Source organism: Cololabis saira, chromosome 3 (assembly GCF_033807715.1).
Source record: "Cololabis saira isolate AMF1-May2022 chromosome 3, fColSai1.1, whole genome shotgun sequence".
Classification (NCBI taxonomy): domain Eukaryota; kingdom Metazoa; phylum Chordata; class Actinopteri; order Beloniformes; family Belonidae; genus Cololabis; species Cololabis saira.
This window is the reverse complement of record NC_084589.1, coordinates 35,561,442-35,580,078: the sequence shown is the minus strand read 5'-3', so window position 1 is coordinate 35,580,078 and position 18,637 is coordinate 35,561,442. Positions and strand designations below refer to the sequence as shown.

Genomic DNA, 18,637 nt, shown 5'->3' with positions numbered 1-18,637 from the left:
CATTTTCTATACCTTTTTAATCCTGTACAGAGTCACGAGGAAAATTAAAGGTACATTTTAAGAAATATTTAAATGCCCTGACAAATGAGATGTAAAGATGTCCCAAAAAAACGTATTCCAAACGTTTTTTTTTCTTTATCATTTTCAAAAAATATTCTGTTCTATTCTAATTATTTCTATACTATCATATATTTATTTAATACGTTTAAAATTGTTATTCATACATGGGGGGTTGTCTCTGTGTGAAGCTGTGATTGACAGGTGACCCTCCAGGATGTACCCTGCCTTTCACCTGATTACAGCTTCCTCCTCTGTGATGCTGAACAGGATGAAGCTGATTTAATAAAGTTCATTTTGGATTACAATTTAATTAGCTAGTTCTTATTCTCAGACAAAAAAGAACTAGCAAATGAGGATGAAGCCGGTATAGGCTAAAATGGATGGTGGCATTTTCAAGTAGACCTCATATTTTAATATTTTAGATCCATTAACAACCTCAGAGTTCAGACCAATATGGCCTTCTTTTCACAGATCCAGCACCATTTCTCATCACATCTCACAGATTTCCATCCTTGATTATTGATTGAAACTGCACAGTGACCATCGGTAGCTTCTGATATCCAGGCACTGTAGAAAGAAAAAAAAAACATAATCATTTGTGTAGCACTGTTTCAAGTTATGAATTAAAGAAAATATAAATATATCTTACTTGTTTGTCAGATAACTTCCATTGACCCACTTCCATCTCCCATCCTCAACTCTGAGGCCAAGCCAGTATGCACGACTTGAGACTTTACGAGGCCAACTGTGTTCATTCACAAATTCCTTAGGAAAGAAAACAGAAAAATGATCTGAAATTTTTAAACACAAAAACAATGAGACCAACCATCTCTGGGTGTGTTCAAATCAGCAGAAATCCCATTCAGCTCCGTTATCTTATTACTACCTCGTCCTCTTCATCAGCCACAACAACCAGATCTGAAATCTTTCCTCTGCAATTTTGTCGAGCTTCTTCCCAGGTTTTATGCTCAGACTCGACGGCATCATTAAATGCATAGCAGCTGGACTGAAAGTCGAACCAGCCATCCTGGCAAGGTCTGCATTTTCTTTCTGGACAAAAGAACAGAGATCAGCCAATAAACAGTACAGCAGAGTGAGATTATTAGTGCTTATTTTTGAACATATTTTATGACATCTCCACATACCATCGCTTTCCTTTGGACAGTAGGCATCGATGCTCCACTGAGCTCGGCTGACATTGAACTCATTACCCTGTGTCTTTAGGTTTTGTATTTGTTCTGTGAGGTTATGGCTCTGTTTCATCAGCTCCTCGTTTCTCATCGTAAGATTTCTGTTTTCTGCAGATACATTGTTGATCTCTCTTTTTAAGTCAAGTGACAACTGTAACAGGTCGTCGCTGAGATTCGTCAGGTTGTGATTGTCATCCAGTAGAAGTTTGTGGCTGGCTTTCAACTGGCTCATTTCACTGGTGACCCACTCATGATGTAATGCAACTGCAAAGTAAAATCAGCTTTGTTATAAAAAGGTGTAATGCAAGTTGGTTTATTTAAGTGCTTTACTATGAAATATCATTTACCTTTGGAGATTAATAAATTATTATTCTAATGGAATTGAAGGGAATCAAAAGCTTTTTCTTGCTTGTTATACTGTATGCTTCCAAATCTTTGGGGATTTTTTATTCAGATACTAAGTTATTTGAATTTATGACATGAAAAAAGGTCTCTTAAAGGTCTGACCAACAAGGTCTGAGGATGTTAGTGGATTTAACTGCTTAGCTGTGGCACTTAAAGCAGCACAACGTAACTTTCAGCTTTTCTGAGTTTGGCGGCATCTTGTGGACAAAATCGGTAGTGTTTTACCAGAAAGAACACTACGTTTCCCATGAGCACTAGCGCGTACAGCCGGAAAACTCCTGTCCCGTCGCTGCATTTGTTTTGATGAGAGGAGACGGGATGCTTTTCTGTTTCACCAAGTGAACAGACAACGCAAAAAAAAAGATGTTAAACTGCTGGAAAGGAAGTGGAATTTACTTGGATACCTTAAACAAGGAAGCCAGGGAGCGGTATATGCAGAAAATAATGATTATTAACGGTCTGGATCCATATGAAATCCCTAAGAGATCCCTGAATCCCTTAAGAGCCATGTGTTTCAATAAATTTGTATAATAGTACAACATACACTACATGTTTTGTATCCCTCTTACGTCTCTTTTCTTTTTTTTGACTGCTATATTATGTGGAAGAGGCTCCGAAGCGTGAGCAATATTTTTGTTTTTCTCGTGAGATTATTTTTTTCCTCTGCAGCTACAAATAGAGTTAATATTTTTTCCTCAACAAACTAGTTTTTTTATCTGAAGATTGGGGTTAATTGCTCCGCAGAGAGCTGGCCAGCAACTGCGTTTAGCTGGAGAGTGGTGGAATAAAACCCGTGTTTTGATCCGACGCCCGTCTGTGTGAGTGTTTGTGGTTTAAGGCTGTTTATGGTTCTGCGTTAAATCGACGCAGAGCCTACGGCGTAGGGTACGCGGCGACATGCACCGTACGTTGCGCGTCGCCACGTACCCTATGCCGTGGGTCTGCGTCGATTTACAGCAGAACCATAAATCATGCTTTACTGTGTGTTTGGTCGTTACAGCCGCGATCCAAAGCGAGCCGACGGCTCTTTCACTCTTTTACTTTGTTATATCAGATACTTGGCCTCCGGGGTTCTGCCTCCGAGCAGGAAACCGTTGAAAAGTTAAACCATTAGGGTCTTTTCCCCACGTCTGTTGTGTGGAGCTGCTGCAGCCACAACGCAGCAACAGCTTCTGCGGAGCTGCGCTCCACGCCCCGCCCATTTTCGTCTCGACTGCGAATCGGGAAGGAGGGGGAAGTGACGTATGCCGTAAAGCAGTCAAAGTCGTAACGATTTGTAGTTTTTTAGTGTGGCAGGGTTCCTACCATGCTCCTCAAAGTTACATAGTGCCAGTGAAGGTGATACAGACCCCTCAGACCATGACAGAGGTGTCATTAAACCTGTTGGAAGTTGATGTACCATCACAATGACTCTGGAAATATGATATTAAGGTGGAAAAGTTACGTAGTGTCGCTTTAACTGCTAAGTCCAAGGGTTAGTACAAAAAAATTACTCTTTGATGCTCAAAGTTGCAGTTGTGTGTTATAATTTGCTTTATCAATGGGAATGTATTATAAATGACTGGAGGAAAAGTACATTCATTTCTTAATGTCTTATCTATATGGCATTTACACAAAGAGCTGGTATATCAAGGGTCTGAACATGAACAAAGCCTATAATCAACCCAGATTTAATTGTTGTCAGTCTTTGCATGGAGCAGCTGATCTTCATACGTACAGTAGACACAGAGTCCTACGATGCCCAACAGCAAACAGCAGCAGAACATCCCAAAGAGACACAGCAAGCGCTGATAGTATCGACTCCTCCTTTCCACTTCATCATCTGACATGAGTACTCCTGAACCTAAAAAAATAATACAAATGATTTCATCAGTCTTAAGCATGCACTGCTTCCCATGAAGTGGATGGAAACTAATTGTGTTGTTGTGAAAGCATAGGACGATATTTAACAAATTATTGGTACATTTATATGACTTAAATCACTAAATTATTAATAAAAGGTTATCATATATAAATGTATGAATAAATAACTAGATAAAATAACTATAAAAACAAATACTTCCTGGTGAACGCGATTGCTAAAAGGCTTTTAATTTGAAAGCAAACTTATTAGGGGCACACTAATACTCAAGAGTTTCACAGCAAAGGTTGAGTTTCTATTTATAATGAACTATTGACATCCATCATCAATTGCACTTGTGAAACATTATAATAGAAGCAATTACTTCTCTTCTTTTAATGTTCAGAATTGTCAACATATGTGGTAGTAACAACATTAAAAAAAAATATCAGAAAGCAAACTTTCAAGAGCATTTTTTGTTTCTTGAATTACTCACCATTTTTTGCAGGGATTTGCTCGTCTGTTTCCTTGGATGTCTTCACTTCATCATACACAGTCACCTCCTTCTCTGTTTAGATGTGTAAAGGTTAGTGTTTAGTGGTTGAACTTGTTTCCTTGATTAAATGGGATTTTATTTATTTATTTTATGCGTAAGATTAATCAGTTTTCTGCAATTTAGCATTTATTTTCTAAGACTATAATGTAGAGGCGTTCCGGAATTAATGTGTAAAACGATTATATTTTAGAACATAACAGATCATAGAACAAACTTAAAAATATTTTTTTTAAATCAAGCGTTAACACTTAAGATGTTCAGTCTCCCCAGACAAGAGATATCAGATTAAAGCCATATCAGAGACAAAGCTTGTCCGGGGAGACATTTTTTGCATTTTGAAATAGTTTAAATATATTATATGTAAAGAAGCTGAATTTAAATATATTTTACATAAAAAAAAACTGAAGGAGTATTTCTATTGGACTATATTAATAAAAGGCTTTTTAGTTGAAAAGGAACTTGTGAAAACACATTCTGAAGAGCTTCAGCTTTTTCAGCTAAGTTTTTACTTTTAGTAAACAACTGACTTCAAGCAGGACTTTTAAAAGCTCCACACAAACTTAAACAGCTAACTTTCCTCCTTTTCTACGGCTAAAGCTCTTGAGGAAAAGCATCAATAGAAGGAGCTGGCATTTTATAAGAGGGTCATTATACAGTTGTCAGCAGTTGAAGCAGATCAAAAGTATACTTTCTTGTTATGCCAGAGTTTTGAACAACATCTGTTCTTTCTTATGACAACTTTGATTCACTTCAAATGTTGACTACTGTATAATAAAAAAGCAACTTCATTTACCTCACCTGCTGGATTCCTTTCCGTCATACAATTTTCAAAAACCCAACTTACCTTCTATTTGGGGCCGTTTGTTCTTTTTAAATACCACAGAAGCATAGTTAACCTCTTCCGCCATAGTCTCAGACTAACTGATGATTTTTATCTGATTTGTTAATAGAAGTACGAATAAGTAAGTGCGCATCACTTAGGGAAGTAGTTGTTGAGCCCGAGTTCTATATATTTGAAACTTCTGCTTTAGGCTCTAAAAGGAAAAGCATACACGGTTTGTTCTAGTAGAGGAGAGATATGGGGAGATTTTGAATTTAAAAAAATGATACTATAATATTATAGACAGTGGCTGCTAATATGTAACTTGAACTATGGATATTTGTCTAGTTGTGTGTAAAAAACCAAACAAGCTTCCTGCTTTGACTTTTTGTTTTCTTGTGGTGGGGGTTATCACACAGGCTCGGATATTTTGACATAATTTTCTCCAAATCTAAAAAAAACAACATAGTATGGCTTTACATTGTAAAACTAATCTCTAAATATTCAATTGTGATTCATGCATATTTTTTATAGATATCATCCAATTGTAAAAGAGACGATTGAATACTCACATTTTACTCTTGGTTATTTATTGTTTTATGCAAATGAACTCCTGATAAAACTGTTCTTCTTTTCATGTATCTGTTATCAGAAAGCCCAGTGAGGAAGAAATAACAGCTGAAATAACGCCTGTGAGGACTAAACTTTAAACAGCGGTTACTGATTTAACAAATGCAACGGATAATATTGTCTCATAAAGGGACATTTTGTATTTGTTTATAGGTTTGAGATATGCTGCATGTACAACAATTACACCTGCTGGCTCTTTTGTGCAGCTAAAAGCCAGGCTGCTGCTGGTTTACTGGGAAGACATTAGATAGAAGAAGGGTAACAAGAAATAAAATAGACTTTCTGTCTGATTAGGAAATGTGACATCAGATAACTAGAAAAAACATATGAGATCAATGTTGTTTCTAGTTTTTTGGAGGGGTCATATACAAGATGCTGTTTTGGGGGCCCCTAGTTTCCAAAACTACGATTGAGTTTGACAGACTAGTTCAGAAGTTGATTATACTATCTAGTATTTCCTGCTCAGGACGAGCTCCTTGAGAACAAAGTGCCAACCATCTAACATCAGGGTTAAGGCTCATGGGAAACTAAGATGTGTTGCATTTCCTCGACTGGCCACTAGAGGCTGAGAGGATCTCCACTGACTCCCATGTCAAAATGTTTAACTTTAGAGCAGAGGTAAACCTACTTACAGCCTCATTCACCTATGAACCTACACGACTGTCTCAGAAAATGTGAATATTGTGATTTTCTGTAATGCAATTACAAAAACAAAAATGTCATACATTCTGGATTCATTACAAATCAACCTTTTATTATTTTAATATTGCTGATCATGGCTTACAGCTTAAGAAAACTCAAATATCCTATCTCAAAAAATTAGAATATTCTGGGAATCTTAATCTTAAACTGTAAACCATAATCAGCAATATTAAAATAATAAAAGGCTTGCAATATTTCAGTTGATTTGTAATGAATCCAGAATGTATGACATTTTTGTTTTTTTAATTGCATTACAGAAAATAAAGAACTTTATCACAATATTCTAATTTTCTGAGACAGTCCTGTATATCCTATTTTGTCATCTGTCATGTCTCTTTTTTTGTTCTCTTGGACGGGCTCTACTGGAACACATTTCGTTGTGTATAGACGCTGACTCATAGACAATAAAATGAACCTGAATCTGAATATTACTAATGTTAAGTCACAAATGTCTAAAATGAAATTTCCCCCGAACGCTTACAAAACAGACATTTTCACAACATCACACCGCTGTGATTGGAGATGAAAAAAAAGGGTCTGATGTCGCTCACTTCCGTCAGCCAGTCTCACGTGGGACTTTCATGAAGCAAATACTAAAACTGGCTCGATGAGCAAACAAATCCAGCTAACTAGCACCTGTCAGAGGCCAGTTGACCTTTTGCTTTGTCTAAATACAAGAACAACTAAATGTTTATTTAACAAGCTCTCAGGTATTAACTTTAAGAGTCACTTAGTGCAGTGTCTCCCAACCTGGGGTCCGGGCCCCCCCTGGGGGGCCCCAGTAATCTCTGGGGGGGCGCGAAACTTTATCTGCTTTGAGGATATGCAACTGTAAAAATTATATTTGCACATGTTAAATGAATAAAAAATCATAATAACACCTAATGGAATACAGTAATCCAAGTCTGTATAAACCCACTTAGAAATATTTTGGTCATTTTAAAATAAGTTATTTATCAGGATAAAAACGTATTATTATATCATTATACAACATTTAATCATACTACTACTCCGACAGGTTGTTAAAGGAGAAATGTAAAAAAGATTTTGCTCTCATATTAAAAGAGACATTTTTCTGAAATATTTTTATGTCCTTGCAATTGTTTTTTTGTGTGTATTTTATACATTGGTGACACAAAATTAAGGTGATAAAAACAAAGTCATATGTATACAGGGTAAACCAAAGAGAAATGTATCAAAAAAACATAATTAATGTTCATTTTTTCCGAACCGAGTGGCTTTTTGAACTGAGAAACATTTTGCATTGACTTATTTAAATTAAAGATGTTACATTTGTTTTATTAAATGTATTTGGTCCTAATATTTTATAATTACACTTTTGTTTTGGAGATGGAAATGTTTTGAGCAGGTCATTAACCTGTAAATGAAAAGACTCAGAAGAGGTAGATGTCCTGATGCTTATATTAATTGATTAGCAGTTTATATTCAAGATAAAAACCTTTAAAAGCCTTCAACAAGTTTGAATGATGAACCGCATGTTGCAATCTTAAAGTGACCTCTGAGTGATATCCGAGCTGAGGAACTGCTGTGGTTAAACTGCTGCGTTTTGGGAACTGCCCAAAAGCTCGTGGGAAAGCTGCTTGTAAGGAGGACTTTTCAGTTTGCTCATAAAGGGCATCTCCTCTGAGATAATCCCACTGAGATAATGGTGTGAAACAACACTGGGAAGCTGGAATTGATGTCCTGCCTTTTGGTGGAGCAAGAATGGAAACACAAAAGACAAAAGCTGAACTTGGGAAGGGTTTCCATAGTCTTCCTGAAACTAAAATGGTGTCAGTCGTGAAGGAGTTAATCCTTTTTTTTTGTGATCAAATTTTTATTTCTTTTTTTTACTTTTTCTGAAAAAACAACATGGTGCAAAAAATCACCAATACATAACAACAAAAAATGAATAGATAAATGTAATAACAAAAAAAAAAAAGTAATGCCCATATTATTAAGTATAACAATGCAAAATGAACACATAAATTAAGAGCAAAAATAAATAAATAAATAAATGAAAATAAAATCATAACCCCAGACATTACCCACCCACCCCCTGGATCCTAGCAGCTTTAAATCACATCAATGTGTTTATAATATAACTTTTAACATGTGAAGGAGTTAATCCTGTACATTACATCCCTGCCTTTCCCGTCTACTCCATCTCATTTTAAATATTCCATGCTTCATCCCACCTTCTCCCTCTACATCCTTCTCATCCCCAGTCTCCTCCCTCTCTGTTTCTCCTCCCCTCGTGCCCTAGTGCCCAACCCCTTCATTAAGCCCAGTATGAAAGGGAAGCCTCTTGCTGGCAGTCACACCAGTAAGCCTCCCGGGAGCCTCACTCACACAAGAAAACCTCAACATACTGACTCAGGCCTGGACACAGAGATATAATCGGCTTCCAAATCCTAATCAGTGCGCCTAAGTTTGCTGGATTCAGTCATCAATACTGACATGGAGTTCCACAGCATTAGTAAACTCTTCCATCCCCACCACCCTGGAGAGGAGAAGCAACAGATGCTTAACCTGAACCGACGCCTGGAAACCTACTTGAGCCGGGTCAAACTGCTGGAGGAGGAAAATACAATGCTTGCAAGGGAGATCCAAACCATGAGACACAACAATCAAGGGGCCTCCGTGCGCAGGAAAGACCTGGAGGAAGAGCTCCTGCGGGCGAGACTGGAAGTAGACGCAGCCTGGAGGGACAAGGTCCTCACCGAGATGGAAATTGGCAAGCTGACTGAGGATCTGCAAACCCTGAACCTACAGCGACAGAGGGAGGCTCAGGCCCAAGTGACGGCCAAGAAAAAGCTGGAACAAAGCAGGAAAGAGATGGAAGAGGAACAGAGGGCACAAATCTGGCTGAGGGAAAAGGTCAATCAGCTGGAACATGAAATGAGGCTCGTAATTCAAACCCACGGGGAAGATGTGGCCCACTTAGAGGTTGAACTGACCCGATCCAGAGCTGTGATGCCGCAAAGATCGGCTCAAAGAGCCACCCAGGCCCCAGAGCTCCTGGTGATGGGACAGGAGTTGTCCCAGAAGGCCAACAGAGCATGGCAGGAGGCGGCGGAGGCCTATCAGGGGCAGTTAGCCCGGCTAGAGGAGTCACTCGATCAGGCCAAGAGTCGTCTGAACCAAGTAGGCCAGGAGAAGCTCGAGTGCCAGCTTAATATTCAAGCTCTGAAGAAGGAGATGGCCTCAGCTCAGGATGTCAGGCTGCATCTGGACAAGACTGTAACCCAGAAGAGAGACAGATACTGCCAGGAGATCCAGCAGTTCCAGGTAAATCTATATCAGATGAAATGTAGTCATCATCTATTGCACCTGTATTCATCCTCAGATCTTTAGCCAAATGCTTTTTCTTTTGCCTAAACAAAGATCTTTAAAACATTTTCTACAGATTAAGATATTATTTTATTCATGACAGCAATTAAGCAAGTTCAGATCAATAACAGAAAATTCAATAAACTTTCGATTTGCATCTGAATGAGGCTCGTCTGACTGCACGTCGATTAGAAACTTGCAGCCATGAGCGATGTTCGGTCTAAAATAATGAGGTGATAAACCACGGGGGAATCCCAAACAGCTGATAATAAGTGGCTGCTGCTCTGACAAAATGGAGTTTAAACACGTGTTCCTCGCACAGGACTACTCAAGTCCTAGGATAGGATTTCCTGAGAGCTAACAATCCTGATTTCACAAATGATCCTTTTTTTTTAAAGTCTTTTTCAAAATAAAACGTTTCAGTCCTGTTGAGGGTTTTGCAGAGCCTTTGTGAGTCCTCTTCCCGGGGGCTGACTTCGTGCTCATTTGATATTCTGATGGAATGAAAACATTTGGGTATGAAAGAGACGGGGAGCTGCAGTCTCTATGGGCCGGGGTTGTTCAGATTACTTCTGGGTCACAGTGGGATCTGAGAGGGGAACTTTTTATGCTCAACTTTCTTCCCCCCACTGGGTTATTAGCAGCAAACATGCTTACTCTCTAACAGCAAACAAGTGTGGTAAATCAAATATGTGTATGTTCGATCACTTTATTCTACTTTACAGGCCGAGCAAACCCCAGACCGTGACAAACAAAGGATTATTTTTACAAGACGAGCTTTGCCATGGCAATTTTCCCATGCCTTTTTTAACTGTTTCCCTTTCCCGTTTCTACATCCTGTGTTGACAGGAGCACTTGCAGAGTCTGGAGATGGAAAAAGAGGAGCTGGGCCAGCAGATCACTCATCTCCTCCAGGAGAACCACGGCCTGATGCAGCTTAAGATGTCTCTGGGTCTGGAAGTGTCAACGTACAGGTACGCGGTACGCGGTATGATTATTCAGTCATGACTTATACAGACAGCCTAGAACAGGGGTCGGCAACCCAAAATGTTGAAAGAGCCATATTGGACCAAAAACACTAAAAACAAATATGTCTGGAGCCACAAAAAATTTAAAGTTTTGTATCAGCCTTAGAATGAAGGCAACACATGCTGCATGTATCTATCTATATTAGTTATAACTGGGGCAAGATTGTTCGAGAAAAAAGTCGCAATGTCGAGAAAAAAGTCGAAATGTTGAAAAAAAAGTCAAAATTTCGAGAAAAAAGTCAAAATTTCGAGAAAAAAGTCAAAATGTCGAGATTAAAAAGGAAAGGAGATAAAAAGAGAAAAAAAGGGAAAAAAAAAGAAAAAAAAAGAAAAAAAAGAAGAAAAAAAGGAAAAAAAAGAAAAAAAGGAAAGAAAAAAAGAAGAAAAAAAGGAAAAAAAAGGTCAAACATTTTTGAAAAAGCTCCAGGAGCCACTAGGGCGGCGCTAAAGAGCCGCATGCGGCTCTGGAGCCGCGGGTTGCCGACCCCTGGCCTAGAAGAAGTGTCATGAAGGCCGGACTCTCAGTGGATTTCCACTCACAGAAGGATAATAACTCATTTGGGATGGTTTCCAAATCGAATCAATCAAAAGAGGCCAAATTTAACTTGGTTGTATTTCAATAACCAAACAACGTAATGATACCAGTGGCTACAGTATGTTTGATTAGTTTCACAAGTTATTCAGAATGATGCACCTCACTCTACCCACCCTTACTTCACTCTTGATGTCAAGTCACTGAAGTGCAATTGAATTAGCCTGTTGTCTTTAGAGTCTCTGATAAATATAAAACCAGAGATGTAAATGAATAGTCTTTTGACACTTGTAGTAAAAAAAAATCACTCTCCTTTTTGGCACATTTTATCTGAGACATCGGCAAGGAAATGATGTTTACTGTGTGCTAACACGCCAGCTCTGTGCTCTGCTCTTCTCAGATTTCCATCAGATATATTGTTCTCACTAGTGGAAATACACCCATTAGTGGATGACCTTTGTTTTGATTGCTGCCTTTTATTTTGAAGCAGTAGATTGATCCAAAGTTAGGTTTTATGTTTCAGACGTCTGCCTCTCTCTCTCTCTCTCTCTCTCTGTGGCTTTTACAGAGAGTCAGTAATGCTGCTGTGAAAGGAGGAAGATGAGTTTTTGTTCTGGGATGTAAAAACATCAAACCTTCTCGGGGCAGCAGTGAAGGTCAAGGATGGAAGCAGTTTTTGATGCAGATTGGAACAAAAGAAACTTTACATCTGTTTGACTTTCACTGAAATCACATCTCTTTCTTTGAACTGATTGATTTTAATAAAACAAGATTAAATAAGACAAAATAAGAAAAAGTCTAAATAAGACAGTTTTTGAGTTACAACCAAAAAGGAGCTGCATGCAGTCAGTTGAGCCCCCGTCATTGCTACGTCTTTTGTGGTTTACAAATGTACTTGAAGACATTCAAAGACTGCTGCTCAGAGACAGACTAAACCTTCCATCCATGCAAGAGGCTGACAGAGACAGAGCTGTCCTCAGCAGGAGCAGCGGTCTGGACTAAAGGTCACATCATTGTGAGAGCAGCCTGCGCCGTCTTGGACAGAGTAACATATCTATTGTCGGGCACGACGGCGGTGTCTCCTTTCTCCTCAACCTCGCCTTCTCCCACCCCACCAATCCTCCGCCAAAGTATCGACCCTGCTCACCCCTCGGTGGGAGAAGCTGCCGATTTACGAGCTGCGGGAGGCTAGAATAACAGCAGAGGGAGCAGGGGGAGGACACAGTGACAAGAGAACAAATCTCTGCAGCCTTGCACTTCATGTAAAGCCCTTGTTCTAATTAGTAATGAGATCCATTTTAAAAATGAGTTTAAATATTTTAATCATGCCAAACCAGTCCAGCTAATTTGATGGGTGTGTGCTGGAATGAGGGCCTGCATGTGTGAGTGGAAACAGCGGCATTAGTGCTGCATGGGCGGCTCGAAATACCTGCTGTCATGGGCGCATTCTTCAGTAGCCCTTTTAGTGTGTGTGTGTGTGTGTGTGTGTGTGTGTGTGTGTGTGTGTGTGTGTGTGTGTGTGTGTGTGTGTGTGTGCAGACTTAATGGCAGAGGTTTGTGCAGTGCAGATGGCTCCTCAATGGCAGGGCCTTTCCATCATTACCATAACAACGGACCTCTGTCTGCTGCTGCTGAAGAGCAGCAAAAATCTCAAATCCTCCTCCCACCCACAAGCTCCGTCTGAAACGTCAAACATCACATTGTTGCGCAACTTCACAATTTAATCTTCTCCTGCTGTTTGTCTCCACAGAGCTTTGCTGGACAACGAAAGCCACAGGAGAGACACGTCTAGAAATGTTGTGATCACAGGTAATCAGAACCAAACAATATCAATATGGTTTGATAAAAATAAACTATCATTAAATATAAGTAAAACCACATTTATTTTGTTTGGCAAGAAGTTGATACCCTCAGATATACTGGTTGAAGTAAGTATTGATAATGTAAAGCTTGAAAGAGTCTATGATGTTTCTTTTTTAGGAGTAATAATAGACCACATTCTTAACTGGAAGCCCCACATGAAATATATTAGATCAAAGTTGGCTAAAAGTATCGGCATTCTAGGAAAAACTAGACACATATTAAACCTAAAAACATTATACATACTTTATAATTCATTAATTTTACCGTATCTGACGTACTGTGTGGAGATTTGGGGAAATACTTTTAAAACCAATCTTCAACCCATTTATCTAATGCAAAAAAAAGCAATAAGAATCGTAAATAATGTAGGATTTTATCATCACACAAATGTTTTGTTCTGGAAATTAAACGCACTAAAATTGACTGACTTAGTTGAATTTAAAACGGCACAGATAATATACAAAGCAAAGAATAATTCACTCCCCTACAACATACAAAAACTGTTTAAGGATAGAGATGGGCAATATGAGTTAAAGGGGGAACATAATCTCAAACAACCAACAGTTAAAACAACACTTAAAAGTATGTGTATTTCAGTTACAGGGGTTAAGTTGTGGAATAGCTTGCCAGATAATCTTAAACAAAGTAAAAACATCATACAGTTTAAAAATAGTTTAAAACAGACCATGATTGGTAAATACCAACAAGATTGAAGGATAAGATGCAAGAGAGAGAATTATGGAATTATGCAGGTAATATTTACTGATCTTTTTGTCCTTGTTTTAATCGGGACTATTTATTATTTATTTTTCCTTTTTTATTTTCTTATTGGTTCTTTGTTGTTACATATATTTTTTTTTTGTGTTTTGTGTTTGCTTCTTTTTTGGGTGGAAATGCTAGAAAGCATTTTTTGTAGAAAGTGTAAATAATAATAATGTGAAGGTTAAAGGGTATGCATTTATAAGCTCAGAGCTTCAGCCTATTCCTTTTCGATCCAAATGATTACACGATATGCTATGAAAACACCAGCATCATGCCTTTCAGTTCACCTCTGCTACTCTTTTCAGTGCTTCACTTCTCCCCATTTTCTAAGGAGGATAGTTTCACTGCATCTAAGTAAAAGCCCTTCGGAGAGAGGGACATGCTTGATACAGTTTATAATCTCTCCAGTCTTGCTGGAGTCTAGTGGTGGGGGGTTGGTGAAGGTGGGCGATTCTAGCCCTGTAATGCTAGACATCTAAGATGATCCCTGATGGTTATTGAGCCATATGGCTTTGCTTTCCCGTATCCCAGAGAGCCGTAAAAGGAAATGACGATCAATATCTCCCCATTAGTGTCCAACTCTCTTGGGAACATACATTTGAATATAAAGATTTGTTGGTGCAGGCTGTCCCTGCTTATCCCCACAGGCGACTTGGTGTTCAGCGACGATAACGCATGCCTGACCACTTCAAATAGAAAAAGAATAATTGTTTAATGTAATTTTTTGGTGAAGGTCATTAGTATGAAAGCAGATTAGTTCATTGTTTATTAATGGGTCCTTTCTTCCACAGATGCTTACCCTCACCGGGTTACAAAGATGTACAAGCCCCATCTGTCTGCCAACCGCAAGACCACTTTCCCCTCATCTGTTTATGGAGTAGCAGGACCGACGCTGATGACCGCAACACCATACAGAACAAGAAAACCTCTTACTTCAAATGAAACATCACAGATTTCAAGAAAACCTGCAGATACAGCAGAGTCAGCAACACTAGAAACCTCTTATCCCAAAATAATCCAGGATGGAGCTGTGGAAAACTTCCGACCGCAGGAGGTTCAAGAGAAAGTCACCTATGCAGAGCCTTTGTCACCTCCTAATGAGGAAGAGACGCCTGCTGAAACACCGGAGGACAGAGATGAAGATGACTGGAGGATTGTTGACGCCGAGGCTCCTGACGAAAGGCCAGTTGTAGAGTCAGTCGTCAGTCATAAAGTCGAGTCTGGCCTCAACGGCGAGCCATTTTTCAATGATGAACCTGGTCTACATGAGTTTACAACACCCAGCCTGATGTCACCCAGTGTCCGCATGACAGAGGAACCCTTCACTTCCTCAGATGAACTAGATAGCCATGTAGCAGATGCAACGTTTCACAAGGCACTCCATCTGGAGGACGAGTGTGTTCAGAAAGTCAATGAGCAAGTAGATGATGGAAAAGCAACAGCAGAGGAAATGTCTTACTGTGCCGCTTCAGAGGGGGCAGCTGGAAAAGGAGACGTGCAGCAGTTATTCCCCCCAGCTGATGCTAATCTGGAGGTAGACCATGTGGACAAAGAAGAAGAACATGTGGAAGAGGAGGAAACAGACGATGAATCCCAGGTATTGCTTGAGCCTACCATTGAATCTCAGCTGAGAAGTCTAAAATCAGAATATGAACCTGTGGAAAGTGTTTTTGAGAAAGATGCAGCAAGTGATGATGCAGTTGAGACGAGACAAGAAATGAGCGGATTAATGGCAGAAGTAAATGGAGTGGAAGTTGAGAAGTTGTACCCAGATGGAGAAGAGATGGATACATGGGACAGCGTTATAGAAAAGAAGGCTGATGTGGGGACAGTTGATGGCATAATCAATGGAGGAAAAAATCAACATGCTGAACCAGAAGAAGACATTTCAACAAAAGACTCAAAAAACAAAATAGGAGACCTTGATCAGGATGGTGATGTGGAACGTCCACTGACGCCCACACAAACAGATGACGGCAGGCACGCTGAATTAGACCAGGAGCAGGCTCCACCTCCTGACAAAGAAGAGGACAATGATAATGATGATGATGTTGATGATGATGAGGATGAGGAGGAGGATGATGATGAGGACTCTCAGAACGTTTCTGTGTCATGGAGGACTGAGCTGGAGAGCGACAGCTACGCTCTGGATAACACCCTCGCCGACCCTCGTCCTCTCATTCGATACAAAAGCGATGAAACTGACGGCAACGCTCAACAGATCGATGAGAGTGAGTCAAGTGAAGGGGAGCAGGAAAAAAAGATGAAAGAGGCAGGACCTGCAACGTGGAGCGACGGAAAGTCAAAGACATTCGGAACTATGGAGGATCTCTGTGAAGAAGTGGAAGAAGAAACAATAGATGATGAATATAATTTGGGATACACTCATATTGAAGATGTTAGCCAAAGTACAGTTGTAAGTATATGTGCGACTGCCGAGAACGACACAGAAAAAGCTACTGAAATGGGGAGAAACGACAGCGATTCAGAAGAAGAAACAGAAGAACTTGCCAGACCCGTAGGTCTGGACTACGATGAGGAGCTGGAGACGGACAGGCTCGTGGAGCAGGAGTTGGAGCGTCTGTCCACAGACCGCTACACCACTCACTTTGCACAGCAACAGGTCGGTGATGGGATGTTGCATCTGGAGGACGAATCCGTCCAGGAAGTCACAGAGCAAGACAAAGCTGGAAAAGCGGTAGCAGAATATATGTCTTGTGAGCCAGAAGAGAGTGCAAACAAGAAACACGTGTCATTCACCGCATTTACAGACCAGGCTTCTGCAAAACCACATGTCAGTGATTCATCGATGGCCATGTCTCTGACAGACTTTGCGGCTGAGGAGGACATTATTCATAAATGTCAAGAAGAAGATGAAAACAATATGTCCATGTTGACATACGCTGATGTGACAGATCACGGTGGCTTTGGTGATTTAAGTAGCAGGGCTGATATGGAGGAGACCAACGAGTCAGATGATCCAAACTCCGTGTTACCAGAGACAGCAGATGAGAAAAACATGGAGGTCACAGAACCTGAGGAGCATTCTAATGAATCTCAAAGCAAACTCGATGACCAGGCTCACGGCTTTCATGAGATTCATGAAGATAAAGAAACACCTGAATTTGAAGTCCTTGAGAACTCAACACTTGACTTTGAAGACGAAGATCATGATGACGAAGATCATGATGACGAAGATCATGATGACGAAGATCATGATGACGAAGATCATGATGACGATGAAGTTGCCGTGATACATCAAGAAAAGCGAGCTGAGAGTTCCCCTGAAACTGTAGTTGAAGAACATGATATCTACATAGTGAAGGAGGCGACAGATAGTGCTCCCCGTGATCTCTTCCCATCCGGCGTAAAGAATGACTTTTGGGTGTCATCCTTGGAGAGCAGCGCCACGTATGAACACGATGACGCCTGCAACAACGCCGCGGAGCAAACCTATCAGGATCCAGGACTTGTAGACAAACAAGGGTGGGGGAACTTGCAAAACCCAAATGTGGTTAACGGTAATTCCAGAGTCGACGACGACTCGTCCAAAGCCTCAGAAGGAGTGACAGAGCAGGAATGGATGCGTACAGACAAAAGAAAGTTTCACAATATTGCTGAAACGTTTCCCTCCGAGGAGTCTGAAATTGAGGCCGGATCATGGTCGTCTGGAGAATAATCACCACAAAGTCTAATTGAGTGTAGTTGGAAGTAAAATCAGGCTTTAGACATTAATGTTATGTTTTGTGTTTCAACAAATGTACATCAAATGCTAAAGTTGTGCCTTGGTGTGTTTCTTAGTGACATTAACACCAATGTGTCATCTGTCGCTACAAATATTTGATGTTTGACTTTCTCTGTCTTTTTCATTCTCCCGTCTGACAGTTAAAACATTTCAGTTTTTCCAGAGTGCACGTTGTAGAAGAAGAATGAGTCTCCACATGAGGGAGGGGCATGAAGACAGAACAAAGAGCATCATTTGAAAGTCAAAGCATTTATTGATTATCACCGGATCTGATTTTACTGACAAAATGGAAATCAATGAGACCAGAAGGGCAGGATTCGTCGTAGAGATGCTGTTTCATAGTCACAAAATTTGTGTTTGTGCTGGTCAGTTAAATCATTTCACTGCATGTTTAACACTTGAACATGAATAGAGGAGCCTGAGTTAATTAAAGACGATTGGTACATTCACAGCCCCAATAAAGTTTAGCTTCAATAAATGTCCTGTGTCCCATTTGAAGTATTTATTTGTGTGCACAGCACAACATACACATGCATCTATTCCTCAACAATGCATAAAACAGACATAAGAAGAGAAAATAGGTTTCCAGAAAATGTATTTAAGCTCTAACAGATAAAGCTGCAGACTATCTTCTGTAGGATGTGACATTTAAGAAAATAAAAACATTTTTCTGATCAATAAACCAGTCCATAATATTTTATTAGCAGAAATTAGTTGAGATTTCTCCTGAGTAAAAGGCTGGATTTGTCAGTTTGGATAAGCAACTATAGATGTTATGGAAAGAAAATGAATAATTATAACATGGAAAATTGAAGTAAGAGTATAAACATGCAAAAAATGTGAAATTTCCTGCAGGTCAAACATGGAAAAAAGAATAAGTCAATAATGAATATTTACTTGGGTTTGAGACAATCTATTGAGGGAAAAAAAAAAAAATTCTAAATAACATTGTATTTTTTCAAGATAGTTGACATATTTTCCCACCAAATATAAAAAAAAAAAAGTAAAACAGAAAAAGAACTGGTCGGTAATTAATGAGTGAGAGATTTGTGAAAGTATGAGCAACTTCTTTGTTGCATCTTTAACAGCAGGCCGAGAAACCCGCAGCTTGCTGGCTTCCAGCAGCAACCATCTATCAGTCCTCGGGGGTTTGCCCTGTGGAAAGCTGCAC

At 39.7% G+C, this 18,637-nt stretch overlaps 2 protein-coding genes across 2 annotated transcripts; one reads left to right on the top strand and one right to left on the bottom strand.

The window, feature by feature from the left end:
- Positions 1-405: 405 nt before the first annotated feature.
- Positions 406-4,959, bottom strand: LOC133440638 (asialoglycoprotein receptor 1-like). The gene is made up of 7 exons (XM_061717961.1): positions 4,887-4,959; positions 3,992-4,063; positions 3,373-3,498; positions 1,206-1,514; positions 947-1,110; positions 710-825; positions 406-627 (listed from the first exon to the last, which is right to left on the bottom strand). Exons 1-7 carry the CDS (start codon positions 4,957-4,959, stop codon positions 504-506), a joined length of 984 nt encoding a protein of 327 aa, XP_061573945.1. The 3' UTR covers positions 406-503.
- A 3,574-nt stretch (positions 4,960-8,533) lies between these two features.
- nes (nestin) lies at positions 8,534-18,085 on the top strand. The gene is made up of 4 exons (XM_061717375.1): positions 8,534-9,494; positions 10,386-10,510; positions 12,847-12,905; positions 14,513-18,085. Exons 1-4 carry the CDS (start codon positions 8,664-8,666, stop codon positions 17,398-17,400), a joined length of 3,903 nt encoding a protein of 1,300 aa, XP_061573359.1. The 5' UTR covers positions 8,534-8,663; the 3' UTR covers positions 17,401-18,085.
- Positions 18,086-18,637: the final 552 nt, after the last annotated feature.

What these genes read in the sequence shown, in the direction of transcription:
- LOC133440638 (XM_061717961.1), bottom strand. Translation starts at nt 4,959, where the DNA reads ATGGCGGAAGAGGTTAACTATGCTTCTGTGGTATTTAAAAAGAACAAA. An exon ending in GCAAATCCCTGCAAAAAATG is followed by an intron (nt 3,499 to 3,991) that starts GTGAGTAATTCA and finishes TTATTTTTTTAG; the next exon opens with GTTCAGGAGTACTCATGTCA. An exon ending in GGAAGTTATCTGACAAACAA is followed by an intron (nt 628 to 709) that starts GTAAGATATATT and finishes TTCTTTCTACAG; the next exon opens with TGCCTGGATATCAGAAGCTA.
- nes (XM_061717375.1), top strand. Translation starts at nt 8,664, where the DNA reads ATGGAGTTCCACAGCATTAGTAAACTCTTCCATCCCCACCACCCTGGA. An exon ending in AGGAGATCCAGCAGTTCCAG is followed by an intron (nt 9,495 to 10,385) that starts GTAAATCTATAT and finishes CTGTGTTGACAG; the next exon opens with GAGCACTTGCAGAGTCTGGA. An exon ending in CTGGAAGTGTCAACGTACAG is followed by an intron (nt 10,511 to 12,846) that starts GTACGCGGTACG and finishes TTGTCTCCACAG; the next exon opens with AGCTTTGCTGGACAACGAAA.